Here is a 21,700-nt window from a genome sequence, read left to right on the forward strand (position 1 = left end):
GCTCTTTGGCTAAAGAAATGCCTCCGCATCTCTGTTCTAAAAGGATACGCCTCTATTCTGAGGCCGTGTCCTCTGGTCTTAGACTGCCCCACCATAGGAAACAACCTCTCCACATCACCTCTATCAGGGCCTTTCAACATTGGATAGATTTCAGTGAGGTCACCCTTCATTCTTCTGAATTTCATCGAGTATAGGCCCAGAGCCATCAAACGTTCTTCATGTGACAAGCCATTCAATCCTGGAATCATTTTCATGAACCTCCTTTGAACCCTCTCCAATGTCAGCACATCCTGATACAGGGCCCAAAGCTGCTGACAATACTCCAAGTGAGGCCTCACCGGTGGCTATAAAGCCTCAACATTACATCCTTGCTTTTATATCTAGTCCTCTCCAAATGAATGCATTTGCCTTCCTTGCCACAGGCTTATTCTGCAAATTAACCTTTAGGGAATCCTGCACAAGGACTCCCAAGTCCCTTTGCACCTCAGATTTTTGAATTTTCTCCCCATTTAGAAAATTGTCAACCCTTTTATTTCTTCTAACAAAGTGCATGATGATACACTTTCCAACACTCTATTCCATCTGCCACTTCTTTGCCCATTCTTCTAATCTGTCTAAGTCCTTCTACTTCCTCAAAACCTTCGACATCGAGGCAGGGAATCAGCAATCGCCTCTGATCTAGGCCGACATTTACGTGCCAGGCGGCACCTAATTAATTAGCTTGTTTATTTCGGCTTTTTTCTTAAAGATGTGTTGGGTGCGTCCCGGCCACAGCCGGACTGCTGCATTCTCCGCGGATCGGTATCGGTTCGCTGCCCGGCGGTTGAGGGCCACTGCACCACCCCAGCCCCAGCATAACACACCATCATCAGTGTGCTCGGCGCTGTCTTCCCAATTCCGGTAAGCGATACTACACTGTACATACATTATTTCTACTTTATATAGGCTGTGTATTTTTATGTGTTATTTGGTATGATTTCGCAGCTTCATAGCTTAAAGGTTACTGGAGAGAGTGTTTCTGCCGAGAGCGCTTGCGTAAGATTTTCACTACGGAGAACAGTGCGGTATTTCTACTTTATATAGGCTGTGTATTTATCATATCACTCGTGCTTTTACTATATTACTGTTATTTTAGGTTTTATGTGTTGGTAGGTTATTTTTGGGTCTGCGAACGCTCACAAATTTTCCCCATATAAATAAATGGTAATTGCTTCTTCGCTTTATGACATTCCAGCTTACAAACCGTTTCATCGGAATGCTCTACCTTCAGATGGCGGGAGAAACCTGTACATAGAAACAGTTAGATGAATCCCGTAAGTAAAGAGAGAATGAATAAAAGCTAGAGACGGAAAAGATACAAAAAGGATAGGCACAGATAATAAACACAAAATACTCTGCAAATGCTGGGGTCAAAGCAACACTCACAACACGCTGGAGGAACTCAGCAGATCGGGCAGCGTCCTTGGAATTGATCAGTCAACGTTTTGGGCCAGAACCCTTCGTCAGGACTGTAGAGGGAAGGGGCAGAGACCCTATAGAGAAGGTGGGGGGAGGGTGGGAAGGAGAAGGCTGGTAGATTCCAGGTGAAAAACCAGGAGGTCCTGTCTGTTGTGGCGGACGGAGCGGAGGTGCTCGACGAGCAAAGATAATGGTGTCTGCTTTAAAAGGGGGAAAACAAACAACTGAAGTAAACAGTACCAGAATCTGAAGACAAATTAGATGAGCATAAACCTATGCATCCCAAATTACCATTACCACAGAGTCCATACAAGGTGCTGCTTCCCGATTATCTGGGACCATTGGCACTAGCCAATGTCTGACCTTTTGACCACCACTTTGAAAGGTAGAGAACAACAGTGGGGTGCAGGAGGTGGTACTGGTTCCCTATATAAAGGTCCAGTGGCACAATGTACTAGATTTGGGAGCGGGAGGAGAAGATGGTGGCATGACGCAGCATGCGCAGCTCTCTGGTGAAGTGATATCGTATTTGTAAGTTGGATGCCGTGCACAATTCTGATTTGATGGAGACAGAACGTGAGAAGGCACAGAGGAACATCTGGAGAAATTTCTGAAATGCCCGGTTCGCTGCCGCTGCTACTGTGTGATCGAGAATCTCTGGAGGGTAGACCTCAAAATCCCCGGCTTTGCCTGCTGCTGGCGACCGAGGCTGGGGTCGAAGCGTTCAGCAGAGATGGTGCTCGGTACTCGGTGTCGGAGGGCTGATCGGAGCTCGAAGTTTTCGGACGACTCAGAGTCGGACTGTGGTCGGGCATGGCAGGGAGAGTTTTCTTCTTTCTCCCGTCTGCGTGTGATGTGGGACTTCCAAGAGACTTTGAACTTTTTTACTGTGCTCACGGCCTGTTCTTCATCAAGTTATGGTACTAGGTGAGAGTAAGAGTTCGGCACAGACTAAAAGGGCCAAGATGACCTGTTTTCGTGCTGTAATTGTTATATGGTTATTGTTGCACTGTTGTAACTATATGTTATAATTATGTGGTTTTTGTTAGTTTTTCAGTCTTGGTCTGTCCTGTGTTCCTGTGATATCACACCGGAGGAATATTGTATCATTTCTTAATGCATGCATTAATAAATGTCAATAAAAGAGGACTGCGTGTCCTCATAATCTAATCTAATCTAAATCCATGCTGACTCGGACCGATCCTGTTACTGCTATCCAAATGTGCCGCTATTTCATCCTTTATAATTGACTCCAGCATCTTCCCCACCACTGATGTCAGGCTAACTGGTCTATAATTCCCTGTTTTCTCTCTCCCTCCTTTCTTAAAAAGTGGGATAACATTAGCTACCAGTCCTCAGGAACTGATCCTGAATCTATAGAACATTGGAAAATAATAACCAATGTGTCCACGATTTGTAGAGCCACCTCCTTAAGTACCCTGGGGTGCAGACCATCAGGCCCTGGGGATTGATCAGCCTTCAGTCCCATCAGTCTATCTAACACCATTTTCTGCCTAATGTGAATCTCCTTCAGTTCCTCCGTTATCCTAGGTCCTCCGGCCACTACTACATCTGGGAGATTGTTTGTGTCTTCCCTAGTGAAGACAGATCCAAAGTGCCTGTTCAACTCGTCTACCATTTCCTTGTTCCCTATAATAAATTCACCCGCTTCTGTCTTCAAGGGCCCAATTTTGGTCTTAACTAATTTTTTCCTCTTCACAACCTAAAGAAGCTTTTACTATCCTCCTTTATATTCTTGGCTAGCTTGCCTTCGTATCTCATCTTTTCTCCCCGTATTGCCTTTTTAGTTGTCCTCTGTTGCTTTTTAAAAGTTTCCCAATCCTCTGGCTTCCTGCTCATCTTTGCTATGTTATACTTCTCCTATTTTATTTTTATAGGAGATGGAAGACACAGACAAAAACAAAAAAAATTCAAAGAAAATGTGTTTGGCTGGAGGCAAGAAACTGGAGGATCTGAAGGCAATTGATAGGAATGTAGGGAGAAAAGGCCACAGGGGAAATTAGTGAGGGAATGAGACTGCTGTGAGCTAGCATAGACTTGAGGGGCTGAATAGCCTCCTTTTCTGCTCTAAGGAAATATGGAAAATCTGTCCTGGATAATTTTCTAGAAATCTATTACTGGTCAAATAAGAAAACAGGTTTTGCTTGATCAGATACTGGGGAATGAGGTAGGTCAAGGGCACCAAGTTTTAGAAGGTAAACACTAAGGACACAGTGATCACTAGTTTTAAGTCAGCTACAAAAGAGAAGGAGCCACACTAAATACAAATAATTAACCAGAGAAAAGCTAAAGGGTGAGAGCGGATCTGACCCAAGCCAATCGGAATCAAAAGTTGACAGGTTGCCGCAGAACAGGAAGGATGTGAAGTGGGACTACTTACTCTGAAAAAGAAATTTGACGGAAGTATGCAAAACAATGTGTGTCTGCAGAGTGGATAAAGGGAAGCTGATGCCTTTTTTGGAAGGGACAATAGAGGTCACAGGTTAAAACAAAGGGAAAAGAACTAAAGAACTAAGCGTGAAAGGAGCAAAGTCTTGCTTTTAAACAGAGGATGTGGTTGGAATCTGGAATGAAAGGAAGCCCACGCAGTCACGGGGAGAAGGTACAAACTCCTTACAGACAGCTGCAGGAATTGAACCCCGATCAGTTATTGCTGGTACTGTAAACCATTGAGCTACCTGCTACACTACCATGCCACCTGGCTCTTTTATACACCTCTATGAGATTACCTCTCAGACTCCCCCAAAGGAGGAAAGACCAGCCTATCCAACCTCTCCCTATAACTCAGTCCCTCAAGACCTGGCAACCGATAGTGCACAAACTCAGTATGCCCCAAAGTCACTGAACTACATCTGAAGAATAGTCACGGCATTATCCACAGCCATTATTTGCATAATGCTACGGATCACATTCCGTATGACTCTGTGACATGCTGATGCTGTTCTGTGCCTTTTGTCCATCTCAGTGCATTCAATACCGAAATTTTCATCTATCACTTTGTTACATTAATTTAATCCCATCACATGCTCCGTCTAGCTTCACAGCTTCCAGCATAATCTCCATAACAGAGCTGCCTGTGGCACACCTTGCATCAAGTCTTGCTCTTGTCATCCCAGTCTTTGCTCTCCGTGAGAAGTACCATGAAATTAAATCTGAAATTCTTTGTCGGAAAAACATAACTTCATGGCCTCATCTCTTTCCACCTGAGGAGCAACATCCTCCAGCTTTACTACATCCCTCTAGCTGTGGTTTCAGCATTTCCCCTTTCACTAATGGAAATGTTTGGATCTCACGCTTAATAATTCCGTAGATGTCCACTTTGATCTGAATAAAATTTTGTAAAATACTTTAGGATGGTCATCCACGATAACAGGGTCATAGTTATGCAACGTGAAAACAGGCCCTTCAGCCCAATTGGTCCACGTTGAGCAAGATTTCAATCTAACCCAATTCTATTTGACAGCGTTCGGCCCATATCCCTCAAAACCTTCTACCAAGATGAACCACGGTGAGCACGGACTGCTTACAAAGCTTCTAAATATACCTCTTCTGAATTACTCTTACTGCAATCTGCAGCCTGCAATTTCTCTTTGAACCATCTTAATGCACTAGCGATTAAAAGATCCTCTGAAGGACTCGGTGGACTTAACTCTCAACCATGCAGGTACAGCAACCTTTAGCAGCCGAAGGTACATCACCATGACTGAAAGAGAGGGATGAGGGGAAGACTCCAAGCCAGACTGAAACTCCAAGCAATAAAGTTCCTCTACCCAACATCTTGCTAGCAAATGTACAGTTGCTGGAGAACTTTCTCCAAGACTGAGGATCTAAGAGCAAGATTGCTGTATCGGAGGGAAATGAGGAATTGCTGTGTTCTGTGTTTCATGGAGATATGGCTCACTTTGGACATGCTGGACACATTGTTAAGACCTAAAGGCTTTTCGAAACACAGGATGGGCCAGACTGCTGATTCTGAGAAGGCAAAAGACAGGGGTCTGTGTTTCGTGGTAATCGGATGTGGTGGTTTTGTCACACTCTTGTTCCCCCAACCTGGAACAGCTAATGATTAGGTGCTGACCGTTTTTCTCACTAAGAGTTCTCCTGCATGATCCTGACTGCAGTATGCATACTGCCAAAAGCCAATGTCAATAAGGTACTTGAGATATTGAATGCTGAGCACAGTACTCCAAGTGAGGTCTGACTAGGGTCCTATATAGCTGTAACGTTACCTCTCGGCTCTTGTACTCAGTCCCACAGTCGATGAAGGCCAATACGCTGTATGCCTTCCTTTTTTTTGTAATTTATTTTTTATTGAAGTTCACCATCAAACAGACATTTCCGTAAGATGTATTTCAGATTCTGTACATATGTATCATATAATCATATTTGTCACAAATCTCCACAAAATATTTATCTGAGGTATACACTTATAGAAAGGAGAGGAAAGAAAGAACAATCGAAAGAAGAAAACTATGTACAGAGTAGGGAGTGATCTTGTTTTTACAACATATTCATTGACTTGTGAGAATAAAATCAGGCCTATGAGGTGTTATGTAGTTAACCCATTTTTCCCAGTATGAATCAAATTGTTCCAATTTATGATTAACAGATGCTGTTATCTTCTCCATTTTGTAAATGTCCATTGTAATTTCCATCCATACATTTAAAGTTGGGCTCTCTTGTGATAACCATTTCCTGGTAAGAGTCTTTTGACCAGCTACCAGCAGTACATTCATTAAATATTTATCTCTTCTCAACCATTCTTGAAGTACATACCCAAAATATATGGTCTTACTCTCTAAGGGTATTTCACACTTAAAGATGTCTTGTTGTATCCCACTCCAATAGTATTTGATAACGGGGTATTCCCAGAAAATATGATAATGGTTTGCATTTTGATTTCTACAATTTCTCCAGCAAACAGGGAGGTTACTATCACAATGGGATTTCTAAGAGGGTGTAATAAAATATCTTATCAAGTTTTCCCACCCGCACTCCCTCCATTTCTGTGAACTGGTACACTTCCACTGATACCTCCATATTATTGTCCAGTCTTCCTCAGATATTATTATCCCTCTTTCCTTTTCCATTTTGTTTTAATGTATGAAGTCAAATGTGTTTTAAGATTTGACAAACCCTTACACATGCTTGAAATTATCCTACTACTGTCATCTGAATTATATGCTTTTCTAAATAGCTCTATCAGACATGTACTTGCCTTGGTTACATTTTTAACCATCCTATTAACATACTGTCACATCTGTAAATACCAGTAAAAGTCTTGTTTTTCTAATAAGTGTTTCTCTTTGAGCATTTCAAAACTGAACAGTGTTCCTTCTTTCATTATATTCCAAATAGCTGTTATTCCTTTAGCTGTCCAGTCCTTAAGTCAAGCATCCAGTTTATTTGACGTAAAATCCGAGTCATGTGCACACCATTTAAGAATTGCAATGTCTCTCTCTAGTTTATATTCTTTTATAATAGTTTTCCATATTTTAAGAGTCCATTTTACCCACAGGTTATCAATAGTATTTATGTAACTTTGTCAGTTGTTATCAGCCAAAATTGCCTGTATGGGGATGGAAAGTCTGTATGGAGATAGATTCAATCCTTGAACTGAGACCAAGAAAAGAAATTAGGTTCCATCTTGTTTTATCTTCCTTAATTTTTTTTATATTTGGCTGATAATTGCATTCTGATAATTTTGCCAAATCTTTTGGCATAACGATGCCTGAATATTTGACAGACTCTGTTTGCCATGCCCAAGGATATCTACTTTCAATTGCTCTTGGTGGGCTATAGTTATATGAAAGTAGTTGGGTTTTAACTGGACTCACTTTCAAGGTCTCTTCATCTCATATTCTCAACCTTTATTGCTCATTTATTATTATTTTTTCTTTTGTATTTGCACAATTTGTTGTCTTTTGCACATTGGTTGTTTGTCTGTCCTACTTGGTGTGGTCTTTCATTGATTCTATTATGGTTATTAGATTTATTGAGTATGTCCACAAGAAAATGAATCTCAGGATTGTATATGGTGATATATATACACATATATACATACATTGATGTTGGTGTGTGGCCATGTGGTTAAGGCATTCGTCTGGTGATTTGAAGGTCGCTAGTTCGAGCCTTGGCTGAGGCAGCGTGTGTGTCCTTGAGCAAGGCACTTAACCACACATTGCTCTGCAATGACATCGGTGCCAAGCTGTATGGGTCCTAATGCCCTTCCCTTGGACAACGTCGGTGTCGTGGAGAGGGGAGACTTGCAGCATGGGCAACTGCTGATCTTCCATACAACCTTGCCCAGGCCTGCGCCCTGGACACCTTCCAAGGCGCAAATCCATGGTCTCATGAGACTAACGGATGCCTATATATATACATTGATAATAAATTTAATTTGAACTTTGAAACCTTTCTATTCATGTACTTATCCAAGTACCTTTCAAATGATTTAATGTACCTGTCTCAACCACTTCCACGAGCAGTTCATTCCATATAATGATCACCCTCTTGGTGGAATAATTTACCCCCAAGATTCCTATTAACTCTTTCCCCTCTCACCTTAAACTTATTCCCTCAAGTTCTTGAATCCCCAACTCTGGAAAGGCTGTGCAGTCATCCCATGCCCCTCACGATTTTATACACCTCTATAAGGCCACCCTTCATTCCCCCATACTCCAGTGAAAATAGTGCTAATATGCTTAACCCCTCTCTATAACTTAGTCTCTCAACAATAGCTCTATACAAGTGCAAATTTCTGCTCTACCCCTTCCGTTTTGAGATGTTGCCCCCACCAAATATTGAGCTTTAGTGAAGGCTGAACCTGATCTTGGCCAAGAACTGTCCCTCATGTTTTTCCTGTGTCTTTCCTCTGTACTTACCCTGGACCAGAAGATATTAACTACAATGACAAAATGAGCCACGAGGGTCAGAAATCGTGATGGTATAAGGCTGCTGGGCATCAACATCTCCAGTTCCTGCTCTGCACTCAAGATCTACCTGCAGAAATAAAGAGGAATCTTTAAAATGCAAGACACATATTCTCTCATGTCTACCCCAAGATTGAAACCAGCATTGCTCTACAGCTAACTTTAGAGAGAAATAAAATGAAAACGTAAAATACTGATACAACCATTAGGTGCACTGATTCCTAGATTCCTGCAAACGCCTCAACTCCAGGCTTATCCCCCTCTCCTCCCCCAACTCGTTTGATCCTGGGAACAATTCTGTGCATTATCTCCGCTTTCTTTCTCTTGAGCCCAGGAACAGTTCCCTATTCGGTCCAAAATTCCCTTTATCCTGGAAGATGCCCCCGCCTTATCCCCAACTCTGTGATTGTGAGAAATCGGCCGTCTCAGCCGAGGAAAATGCCAGGAAAACTTTTCCGGCTATCAATTAATTCCCTGCAACTAATCCCCAGCGAAAGTCCCCCATCTGGCCCGCTGAGCTCCCTCACCCTCAGCTAATGCAGAGAGGGGCAAGAGCAGAGTGAACGGCAGGAGCGGGGGGAATGGAGGGCCAAGGAGAAGGACGTCCCTTCACCAACCCTGATCTGGGCAACTCCACCCGCAGCAACACATTCAGCCCCTTTCCCACATCCAAACCCTCCTCCTCCCCTCTTCTGCCTCTTGCTCGCTCCCATCCCGCTCTGTCTCCGCAGAGGACGCGCGGTTACTCAGGTAACTAAGGGCGTGGGACTTCAGCCTATCATTACCGACTGGATCCGGGCACCTGGCCATGTCCCGCAGAAACAGACCTGCTCCCACCTTCTCCTTCGGCGTCCCCCTCCCTGACTTGACCCTCAGGTCCCTCACCCTCAACAGTACCTCACCCAACTCCCGGTTCACGATGGCAGCTCTGACCCGTGCGCCTGCGCATTGAGATCCTTCAACGTGAGTGGAATGCCTACTCTGACGCGTGGCCTTCTGGGTAATACAGCAGCCATTATCTGGGGCTTGGCGCTGTCCGAGTGATGGCCTGAATTCATAAACTCGAGAGATTCTGCAGATCCAGAGCAAGGTGGTTGTTGGGCTGAGGAATAGCCAGTTGGGGCTGTTGATTGAGTGGGTGGGGACTTTGGCATGGAGGAGCCTAGTAGTTTGGTTAGCTTGCAGCCTATGGCTGCAAAAGGTGGGGGGGGGGTGGTTTGAGATTGAAGGAGGAGGGTGGGAGACTGTGGAATACAGTACTCCAGAAATAAGGGTAGCCAAAAAGGGGTGCATTAAGTGAAAGACCTGAAGTAATGGGGGACAACAAATTGAGGAAAATGGGTGAATTGGAGGAATTTATAGTCCTGTATAAAACTAAAGGTCAGAAGGAAGGAGAAGGAGGATTTAGAGCCCTTCATCCTTTGAAAGTGGCAGCAGCATTAGAGAACCAAATAGGTAAAGGATTCCAGGCCAAGATTATGTCTAATGGATTGCTGAAAATTTGTTGCAAAGATATTGACCAATATAACAGTGCTAAAATAGTGGGAAAATTGGTTGTGAAAGTGGAGTGTATTACTCTGAAAGAAAGGAAGGGAGTTAAGGGGGTAGTGTATGGTATTTGGTCTGGCATGACTGAAAAGGAAATTTTGGACAAAGTTAAAGGTGGTCGAGTGATTGAAGCCAAATGATTAAAATCCAGAGAAGGTCGTAATTGGGATTCCCCTGTTCTTCTGGTTTTTGCAGGTGATGTTCTTCCTATCTTGGGTGCGTGTCTTATCAAGTTAGAGAATACATTAGGCCTCCCTTACGCTGTTATAATTGCCAGAGATTTGGACATGTTGCTGGTTCATGTTGGGGTAAAAGAAGATGTATGAAGTGTGGAGAGGATCATGATATTAAAGCATGTAAGGCAGCGGTGCCTAAATGCAGTAACTGTGGAGGGGACCATGTAGTGGCGTTCAGAGGATGTGAGTATTTTAGTAAGGCAAAGCAGATTCAGGATGTTAGTATCCAACAGAAAATATCATATGCTGAAGCAGTAAAGAAAGTTGATAGAGAGCAAAGGATAAGTAAAGAAAAGATTGGAATGATGGGGAGTCAGTTCATTCCGAGTTCTCCAACTATGGTTCCTTCAGGCATGTTGTTGATGACTAAAGAGTCTTTTTTGGCGTTTGTTGTTGATGTACTGGTCGGGGCTAAAACTACAGCCAAGAGGTCGGATATGATAAAAGTAGTTGTTGGAGCTGCAGAGAGATTCCTTAATATAAAACAGATTTCACCGGAAAAATTACATGAGTATATGACAGACAAACACAGACATCCCACCCTGCAAAAACTCATTTCATGGAGGTAGCACCATCAATTTGCGGGAGACTCCTGGAACTTCCGGGAGAGGTAGGATGTCTGCAATAGAGTAGCTCCTTAGCAGCTGGCCAGCTAGTTTAAATAACGTTAGCTATGCTAATGAATGAATGATACCTGTTAATCTCACCTCAACATGTCTTTTACAGTCTTAACCCACCATGGGCAATAGAAATGTCATTGTTGCAAACAGCGCAGCGAGCAACACTGTCATTATTTTTGACCCCTATCAGGCAGGGGTACACTTTAGTGTAGTCTGGGGTGACATACATTTTATATTTTCTTTTTCTGAAACACTCCGCCACTCTGACTTTTTTTGGAACTCGCTCGCTCATGGTCTTGCTCTCGCTTGCTCTCTCTCGCGCGCGTGCTTTCTCACTTATGGCCACTCTCTCTCGCGCTTGCTTTCTCGCTCTTGCTCTTGCCCTCTCTCGCGCTTGCTCTCTCGCTCGTGGCCACTCTCTTGTGCTCTCTCTCTCACGCTTGCTCTCTCACTCTCTCACTCCCGCTTGCTCTCTTGCTCTCTCGCTCTCTCTCTTGCACTCGCTGTCGCGCTCTCTCTCAAAAAAAATTGATTTCCGTGATATTCTATATAATTTGCGGGCATCAGGGAGCCACTATTAATATGCGGGAGACTCCTGGAACTTCCGGGAGAGGTGGGATGTCTGCAAGTAATCACTGAATACCTCCCAGTTTTCGGGATCAGAGAGTACGGAGGAGCTTTATGTGGATGAAGAGGCCAATAATTAGTATTTGGATGTTTTTAATATTACAGTGGAATGCAAGAAGTTTATCTGCAAATGGTCAAGAATTAAAAAGATTTGTTGGAACTTTTAAAGACAAGCCTGATTTGATCTGTATACAGGAGACATGGTTAAAGCCTCATTTAGATTTTGTGAACCCTGGATATGATGGTTTGAGAGCTGACAGAACAGGTAAATCTGGTGGAGGGTGTGCAACTTTCATAAAAACAGGACTCTAATTTAGAAGACTTGATTTTAAATCTAACCTTGAAATTGTGGCTGTGGAGGTTTGCAGCTCTCATGGTCAAATAACTTTGATTAACTTTTATAATCCAGGTAATATGACGTTATCAGATTTGGATGAAATTATGAATAAGGTAAAATCCCCAGTAATCTGGGTTGGAGATTTCAATGCCCATAATCCTATATGGGATAGTGAAAGTAAAGATAGTAATGTAGTGGTAATAGAGGAGTTTCTAGATAAATACAACATGGTACTGCGAAATGACAGAAGGCCTACAAGATTTAATATTGTAAAGAATACTTGTAGTCACTTAGACTTATCTATCACTTCCTCAAACTTAGCTAGGGTTGGGGAACGGGATGTTATGGACAGATACACACTAGGAAGTGATCACTATCCTAGATTTGGTAGAAATTTGGTAGTAGAAGTTGAGGAGAGGTCTGCTAGGTATAATTTTTCTTTGGTCCATTGGGATGAGTACCAGGAGAAAGCTGTGGATATAATAGAAGAGATTAATAGCAAGGGCTCCATAGACGATTGGAATGAATCCCTCTGTTCTATAATTCATACAGTTGCTCAGTTGACTATTCCGCTACGGAACGTACTTAAGGCTCGAGCATTAGTTCTGTGGTGGAATAAAAATTGTGATATAGCAGTTGTTACGTACCCCGTAACTGGGTTGCCAAACCAGCAGAAATGGACCACTTTGTTGGAGTCTGGATTACTGGAACTAAGAAAGTTTTATTAAAGAAATAAGTAACGCAGTACTCGAATAGTAAGGATATAAATGCAACAGGTTAGCAATGATAAAACACACATGTACACAGAACTAGGATAATAGGATCAATCAAGCTCTATTGCAGCCTAGGGGTAAAATGATCAGTCTCAAGTGACGCAGAGTTCAGTTTAGTTCAGTTCGCAGTAATCGCTGTTGTGCCGTTGGAGAGAGAGAGAGAGCGAATGATGATATTCAAATCGGATTCAAACAGACCTTTGATATTCCTCGCAGTTAGCTTTCGGGCGAGCCCTTTGTAATGTCTTCTGAGGTCACTGACTGTGACCCCTCTGTTCCAGATACGATCGTTCTTCTGCGGTGAACCTGGCACCCAGGCAAGGGCGGACACACACACCAGGTTCCCGCCGATCGTACCTTTCCATCCTGTGCGTCTATGGTCGGTCCCGTGACTAGACCTCCAAAACTCCCACCAACTTGTGGGGAGGGGGGCACAACGCACTTCCAGGGTCTCGTTATCTCGTGGTGTCGTGGTGTGTCCCTTGCCTTAGCGAACCTGTTCCTTTTATCCCCCTGCTGGGGTATCTCCTGTCCATCAAACTTCAAACAGTTCAGGTTCAAAGCCACCGGTCTGACAATACTCGGAACTGTGTCTCTTTTCATTAATCTCTCTCGTCTCTCATTAACATTTGGAATGTTTCTCTCTTTGTCTCTCTTATCGGCATCAATCTTCTGATAACTTGGTCTTTTGTCACACCCCTACCCTTCAAAGGATTTTGACCGGGGTAAAAATTATAGGCATGAATACACTATTAGATACACACAAATATACATGTTCATCAGCTATTTGGCTAATACAGAGAACTTTAAGTTGTCAACACCTTGACAGACAGTCAGCAATCACATTTTCTGTTCCTTTTATATGTGTTATTTTAATAATCCTCTAAGACCAGGCTCCAACTTCGCAAACTTCATAGTGGCCAAAAACACTAATGAATTGTGATCAGTGTAACTTCTCAGTGGTTTTCGTCCCGGACAAAGATAACAAGGGTCATCCCACACCAACTTAGCATTCTTTGGCAAGGGCTTAGTAAGAGGGTGGGTAATACCCACAAAGTTTGTTTTTTTTTTGCAAAACTTCCGATAGTACCCCACCATCTCCAAGAACCTTCTCAGGGCTCTCTTGTCTGTCGGGGTGGGGACTTCAGAGATAGCCCGCACCTTAGCTTGCATTGGAGCCAGCTGCCCCTCCTACCACAAATCCCATATAAGTGACCTTTGCGTGTCCGAGTTCACTTTTTGCGAGGTTCACTGTCAGGCTGGCTTCAAACAGCCATTTAAACAGTGCCACAATGTGCTCCTCCCATGTGTCACTCCAGACCACTACATCGCCAATATACGCTTCTGCGTTCTTTAGCCCTTTTGTCACTGAATTAATCATCCTATAGGGAGGTTGCTCACTAGGCTGACCTGATGTGATGACAACACCATGTCCCAGCTCTTTGCATCGCCTCGGGACATCTGGACATACGTGTGCGTGCCGTTTAATTAGCTCTCTTAGCGGGTCGCTTTGTTCGGGGATTAAGGGAGAGACCTTATCAGCAAAGTTGGCCAAAACAATAGAGTTCTCCCATCTGGTCGGCACCATACTTATCTTTTCAAAATGGGTTTTCCCCTTATCAGGTGGCACCCTAGCCTCATTAATTTTCGTGATAACACCGACAAGGTTTGTTTGCCTATCGTGGCAAGCTGTCAGCATATCAAAAGCCTGTAACTATGTTAGCTCACGTCTACAATAGTCAATAACATCCTTCCTCCTGTGTGGCCAGTAGAACTCTTTCATGATTCTGCCGACTGTTTTCCTCCCCCAAAAATGTCCACCGAGGGGTATCTTGTGGGCCAGGTTAAGAATCTCATCCCCATAAATTTTCGGCACCACCCCCCATTCCTCATCTGCGGGCATGGTACTTGGTCTCCATTTCCTCCTTAGTACTCCCTCCTCCACACAATAGCCCTCTGGCTCCCTTCCTAATTCTGCTTCGGAGAGAGCTGTCTCCGTCAAAACTGTCAGCTCCTCGTCTCGCTCCTGTGCCTGTACAAATTCCTCCCTTGCTAATGATAAATCTACCTTAATTTCCGTTTCGCTACGCTCCTCCTCACTTTCTAACCCCTTCTGATACAAGGCTGGTAAAAACGTCTCAGCCAATTCTATATTTACTTCGGCAGCCTTTCTGGACACACGCCGAGTCACTGTGCAAACGGGATAAACCTGTGAGTCCATGGGCGGGACCTCAATGCTGGCAGGCTGGCTTGTCAATCTTACTGCTTGGTACACTTCTCCGCTGGCGAGGTCATTACCGAGTAAGACCTCCACGTCTTTCATCGGTAGTTCGGGCCTCACCCCGATCGTGACCGGTCCAGAGACCAAGTCACTTTTTAGATGTATCTGGTGCAAAGGTACTGCTTCAGTCCCTTTTCCAATGCCTTTGATGACCCTGACTTCCCCAGTCTCGGTCTCTGAACTAAAGTCTAACACACTCTTTAATATCAATGACTGACAAGCTCCAGTGTCTCTCCAGATCCGTACTGGAACTGGGTTTAACCCCTCCTTCACCAACACCAATCCGGCTGAGATAAACTTCTCGCGCCCTTCCTGAACTTAATCAGACCTCTTCTCTCCTAGCGGTTTGTTTACCAGCTCAATACAGCCAGTCGGAACCATCGTTTTCCCTTTTCCCGTCACCTTCTTTGGGGCAAAGCACCTGGATGCAAAGTGTCCGACTTTCCCACAATTATAGCATACGACCCCAGGAGACTTCCTACCAAACTGCTCCCGGTCTATCTTATCCTTCTCACTAGTCCCCGGCTTACTTTCTGACTTTTCTGGCGGACTCTCTCTGCCGTCTTGACTACCCTTCTGGTAGCCTTTACTCAGGGTAACCTTCGTTTTATGTGTCAACACATACTCATCCGCTAACTTAGCAGTTGCGGCTAAAGTGTCTGCCTCTTTCTCATCGAGGTAGGGTCTCATACCCTCAGGGACACAACCCTTAAACTGCTCAATCAGTATTAGCTGTAGCAGTCTGTCATAATCCCCATTTACCCCCTTCAAGGCGCACCAACGCTCACAATATGTCTGCATCTCACGGGCAAACTCTAAATACGTGCGGTCCCACTGCTTCCTCATGTTCCGGAACCCCTGCCGGTATGCCTCCGGGAACAACTCATAAATCCTGAGGATGGCCTCTTTCACCACCTCATACCTCTGGGCATCTTCTGCAGACAAGGCCGAGTAAGCTTGTTGGGCTTTCCCTTTTAGTACACTCTGAAGCAAAACAGCCCACTTATCCCTCAGCCAGTCCTGACTTGCAGCAACTTTTTCAAAATGGAGAAAGTACCGATCAACATCGGTCTCGTCAAATGGGGGAACCAGCCTAACCTCCTGGGTCGCCCTGAACCCTCCACCTTGGTTCGGCATGGGCCCCGGCGCTGCCATCATCTTTATCCTCTCCAGCTCGAATTCCCTTTCCTTCTGTTTCTCCAACTGCCTCTCTTCTCGCTCCAACTGCCTCTCTCTCTCTTGCCGTTCTAACTGTTTCTCTTCGTGTTCCAGCTGCCTTACCCGGAACTCGTGCTCGAGTCTCAATTTTTCAATCTGTACCTGTACCGCGTCTCCAGCAGGTTTTTCAATAGACACCACCTCCAGCTCCCCTCGGGGAAACACGCCTTTAGACACATAATGCTCTACGATAGCTCTGTGTATCTCCTCTCTCCTCATTGTCGACTTCACCTTAAAAAGATTCAACAGTTTGGCCATAGCTGCCAATTCTGATTTCCTGACATCCTCTAATGCCTCCAAGGTCGGCGCCTTTATAAATTCCTCAATCTCCATTTCTGCTGTTTGCCTTTTCTTTCCTTTGGAAATTTTAACCCAATCAATTTACCCCGTCCCAAATTTAGCGTTCAAAATCCCAGACGAGAACCCCACTTATGTTACGTACCCCGTAACTGGGTTGCCAAACCAGCAGAAATGGACCACTTAGTTGGAGTCTGGATTACTGGAACTAAGAAAGTCTTATTAAAGAAATAAGTAACACAGTACTCTAATAGTAAGGATATAAATGCAACAGGTTAGCAATGATAAAACACACATGTACACAGAACTAGGATAATAGGATCAATCAAGCTCTATCGCAGTCTAGGGGTAAAATGATCAGTCTCAAGTAACGTCAGAGTTCAGTTCAGTTTAGTTCAGTTCAGTTCACAGTAATCGCTGTTGTGCCGTTGGAGAGAGAGAGAGAGCGAATGATGATATTCAAATCGGATTCAAACAGACCTTTGATATTCCTCGCAGTTAGCTTTCAGGCGAGCCCTTTGTAATGTCTTCTGAGGTCACCGACTGTGACCCCTCCGTTCCGGATACGATCGTTCTTCTGCGGTGAACCTGGCACCCAGGCAAGGGCGGACATGCACACCAGGTTCCCGCCGATCGTACCTTTCCATCCTGTGCGTCTATGGTCGGTTCCCGTGACCAGACCTCCAAAACTCCCACCAACTTGTGGGGGGGGGCACAACGCACTTCCAGGGTCTTGTTATCTCGTGGTGTCGTGGTGTGTCCCTTGCCTTAGCGAACCTGTTCCTTTTATCCCCCTGCTGGGGTATCACCTGTCCATCAAACTTCAAACAGTTCAGGTTCAAAGCAACCGGTCTGACAATACTCGGAACTGTGTCTCTTTTCGTTAATCTCTCTCGTCTCTCATTAACATTTGGAATGTTTCTCTCTTTGTCTCTCTTATCGGTATCAATCTTCTGATAACTTGGTCTTTTGTCACACAGTAAGAAACAGAAATAGAGATTACAGGAAATTAAGAAAGTACCCAGTGTTAGATAATGTTATGGAGTATAAAAAGGAAAGAGCAGTAGCAAGGAGAGTAATTAAAAATGCCAAGAGGGATAGTTGGAGAAGATTTTGTGGAACTGTGGGCCCTGAGACACCTATAAAGCAGCTATGGACAATCATTCACAGAATGTCAGGGATATATAGCAAACCATCTATCCCAGCTTTGCTGGAAGGAGATAGTCATAGTCATACTTTATTGATCCCGGGGGAAATTGGTTTTTCATTACAGTTGCACCATAAATAATAAATAGTAATACAACCATAGTTAAATAGTAATATGTAAATTATGCCAGTAAATTATGAAATAAGTCCAGGAGCAGCCTATCGGCTCAGGGTGTCTGACCCTCCAAGGAAGGAGTTGTAAAGTTTGATGGTCACAGGCAGGAATGACTTCCTGTGACGCTCTGTGCTGCATCTCGGAGGAATGAGTCTCTGGCTGAATGTACTCCTGTGCCCACCCAGTACATTATGTAGTGGATGGGAGACATTGACCAAGATAGCATGCAACTTGGACAGCATCCTCTTTTCAGACACCACAGTCAGAGAGTCCAGTTCCATCCCCACAACATCACTGGCCTTACGAATGAGTTTGTTGATTCTGTTAGTGTCTGCTCCCCTCAGCCTGCTGTCCCAGCACACAACACATTATGGAGGTAATGTGGAGGAACATTAAATGCAGCATTTTCAGCTATGCGCACATTCCATAAAATAATATAAAACACATGGAATTGTTGCATGTAACTGAGGTAAGATTATGGAAAAGAGTAAACAGTCGGGAGGGGTGCTGGGAAGTTGATTGGTGAAAGAGATAAAGGGATGGAGAAGGGGGAACCTAACAGGAGAGGACAGAAGGCCATGGAAGAAAGAAAAAGGGGAGGAGCATCAAAGGGAGGTGATATGGAGGTAAGGTGAGAGAGGGAAATGGGGAATGGTGGGGAGGGGTGCAGTGTATTACTGGAAGTTCGAGAAGAGAAATGATAGAAAATTTATAAACAGAATTAGCTTCTAAAGAAACCCAAGGTGAGGGCTTCAACAAGGAGAAACTCAGTTATTACAGTGTTATTTGTTATTCAGTGAACAAAAATGAGTGCTCAATCATGAGCACTGGACTCTGTAGTATCCAGGACATCAAGGAAGGATGCCTCAAAAAGGCAGTGTCCATCATTAAGGACCCCACTGAGATACAGAAGCCTGAAGTCACACACTCAGTGAGTCAGGAACAGCTTTTTCCCCTCTGCCATCCGATTCCTAAATGGACATTGAAGCCTTGGACACTACCTCACTACTTTTTTGTTCCATTTTTACACTACTTATTTAACTTAACTATTTTATTGGTATATAGTTTTTTTTTCTAATTCACAGTTATTTTCTCTATTATCATGCATTGCATTGTACTGCTGCTGTAAAGTTAACAAATTTCACAACATATGCCGGTGATAAACCTGGACTCTGACTGAAAGAAATAGTGCAAACTGACAACAATGAACTCTGTTTCATCAGAGCTGCAGCGGGATAGGAGGTGAAGTGATAATGAGCAGATCCAAGCTTAAATGCCTTTTCCAACTCTTCCACTGAGGAGTATTTCTCTTTTGCAGGAGCATCAGCCACAGTTCCTTTCACTGCTCTCCCAGCCCAGTTACCTACACTGACCTTTCTCCAGACAACGGAGGTTCAAATACTGCAGCAGGAGTCCCTTCCTCGCCTACTGCTGCTGCTGCTACACGTGAACAACTAGTAAACACAATGTACATCACTGCATCTTCATTGGCTGAGCAACAGTTACATTTCAGTGCAAGTAACTTGCACGTTTGGTCACTTCACCCCTTTTCTCATCAACTTCTAAAGATTCCACTGCTTTGCACTCTTCTCAGCTTTGACTTCATCATTTAGGTGAATGCATTCTATTTTGTATGTTCTGTACCTGAGTTGCATTTAGTGCAAATCTAAACTACTGAGAGTGTAAACTCTCATCCTTTTCCTACTGCCCCCAATTTAAATTGGATGGATGGACTGTATCAAATCTTAAAATTATCAGCGGCCAAACAAAAATATGATTGGCTCTCATTGCTTCAATATCACAACTCACAGAGTGAGTGCCAGTAATATAATATGCTCTCCTCCACCTGATGACTGAGCAACATGGTTATGTTCAGCAAAAAGGCAACACTACATGGGAATCTAGTCAGCCATTAAGCTGGCAAGTTATAATAATTTGATTTTGCATTAATTTGCTCACAAGCCATTTCTCCACTTAGCTCCGAGATGGCACAAAATGGGAAATAGCTAGTCCCAGGTCTCCTCGCACTCAGCAAGTTATGCACTCTCACACATTCCAACTCTTTTCATTAACCTATTGTAACAAATAACTAATAGTTCATGAAAATGTGTTAGAAAACTGAAATACGTAAAACACAAAATGCTGGAAACACTCAACAGGTCAGGCAGCAGCTGTGAGAAGTGAAACAGAGCTAACATTTTGGGTCAAGGATAACTGACAATAAATGGTGAAACTATCAGTCCATCTTTGGAATGTGGGAGAAACTGGGGCATGTGGAGAAAATCCACTGGGTGAACTCCACACAAAAAGCATTCAAGCTCAGGATTAGACTTGGGTGCTGTGCCACCGTATCAGTCTTGAGGAACGTAACAGGACAGATGCAGCAGAAATGATTTCCCCTCAGGCAGAGCAATAGAATCAGGTGTCACAAGCTCAAAATAAGGGGACATCCATTCAGGAACAAGACAAGAAGAAACCTCTTTACCCAGAAGTTAATGAATCTTTGGAACTCCACCCAAGATGGTTATAGAGACTTCACTACTAAATACAGTTTATACAAATCAGTAAGATTTTTAGATATTAACAAACATTATGTTAGTGCAAGAAACTGGCATCAAATTGTGATTTTAGTGAACAGCAGAGCAAATGAAGAGCAGTTGGCCTCCTTCTGCTTCTGTTCCTTGTGCTTTAATATTTTTGTACATCCACTTGAGTAACAAGTAGTAAAGGAGCAGCAATATGGCACTCCTAGTGTTAGAAAGCAAAGCAATAAGACTGATTCCAGGAAAAATGTTTCAAGAACTTTGCATTAGTTTTTAAATCATACTTTGCGGGTTCCCAATCCTTGGGCATTATACACCTTTCTTCCGATCTACCAGGAATCAGGAACTCAAGACAATCACTACTAGAGCAAAATGTAGAATATATGAACCAGAAGCACCTGGGAAAGATGCATTAGAAAATATATTAATCTTAAGAAGCATGAGTGATATGGCCATACCTAAATATAATACACCTGCAGAGATCTCTCAGATTTTGTACTTTTAAAAAATCAATATCACTGTCAGTTAAAAGACAGCTGAATCAAAATTAATCTTATATAAGAACATGAGTCACAAGAACAATCAATTTTTGAAGGGCTGATAGAAGGCTCAATATGCATTTTATAACCTGTTACGAGAATACACATAAAATTAAGATGTTTGCTGGCCTGGGCTAGCATCAGTGGCATCAGCAGTTGGTCTGCCACCTGCCCTCAGGGGAAGGAGAGATAAGGAACAATGGAGCAGCGTCTGGAGATGTGTAATGAAGGGATGTGGGAGGGAGAGCTGTCTGGAGCGGCTCCCCCCTTTGAACCCTGAACTGTTTGAAGTGATGGACAGGCGATACCCCAGCAGGGGGATAAAAAGGGACAGGTTCGCTAAGACAGACACACGCCACCCGAGGTAACGAGACCCTGGAAGCGGTGCGCCTCTCACGAGTGGTGAGAAGTACCGGACAACGCACAGGGTGGAAAGGTACGATCAGCGGGAACCCGGTGTGTGTCCGCCCTTGCCTGGGTGCCGGGTTCACTGCAGAGGATCGACCGCATCTGGAGGAGGGGTCACAGTCGGTGACCTCAGGTGTCATCACCAAGGACCCGCCCAAAAGCTGTTTGTGAGCCATCTCGCTGGTCTGTGAGCCATCTTGCTGGTCTGTGAGTGAAGCTGTTCTGAATGATCAGTTGTTCCTATTCTGTCTCTCTTCCCCCACCTTGTCCATCGCCATGGCAACGATTACTGCGAACTGAACTACAAACTGGACTGAACTTTGAGTCATTTTGAAATTGGTCATTTACCCCTAGACAACGATAGAGCTTGATTGATGCTGTTATCTTAATGCTGTGCACATGTGTGTTTATCATCACTGAACTGTTGCATTTATTATCCTTTCGATTACTGTGTTGCTTGTTTCTTTAATAAAACTTTCTTAGTTCTAGTACTCCAGACTCCAACTGAGTGATCCATTTCTGCTGGTTTGGCAACCCAGTT

The 21,700-nt window shown here is 43.9% G+C and overlaps 1 protein-coding gene across 3 annotated transcripts in view; it reads right to left on the reverse strand.

Annotated features, from left to right (window-relative positions):
* The window catches only part of LOC134340992 (zinc finger protein 385D-like), a 34,120-nt gene extending 24,770 nt beyond the window's left edge, over positions 1–9,350 (reverse strand). The window contains exons 1-2 of one of the 3 annotated variants that reach the window (XM_063038659.1): positions 9,309–9,350; positions 8,364–8,481 (exon numbers count right to left, since the gene is read on the reverse strand). In XM_063038659.1, the coding sequence (XP_062894729.1) occupies positions 8,364–8,450 (87 nt within the window). In that variant the 5' untranslated portion in view covers positions 8,451–8,481; positions 9,309–9,350. Of the gene's footprint in view, positions 1–8,363; positions 8,482–9,196 lie in introns of all 3 variants that reach the window. The other 2 variants (XM_063038661.1, XM_063038658.1) reach the window with 2 other exon arrangements.
* Between the last annotated feature and the right edge of the window lie 12,350 nt (positions 9,351–21,700).

This window comes from Mobula hypostoma, chromosome X2 (genome assembly GCF_963921235.1).
Source record: "Mobula hypostoma chromosome X2, sMobHyp1.1, whole genome shotgun sequence".
Taxonomy (NCBI): Eukaryota; Metazoa; Chordata; class Chondrichthyes; order Myliobatiformes; family Myliobatidae; genus Mobula; species Mobula hypostoma.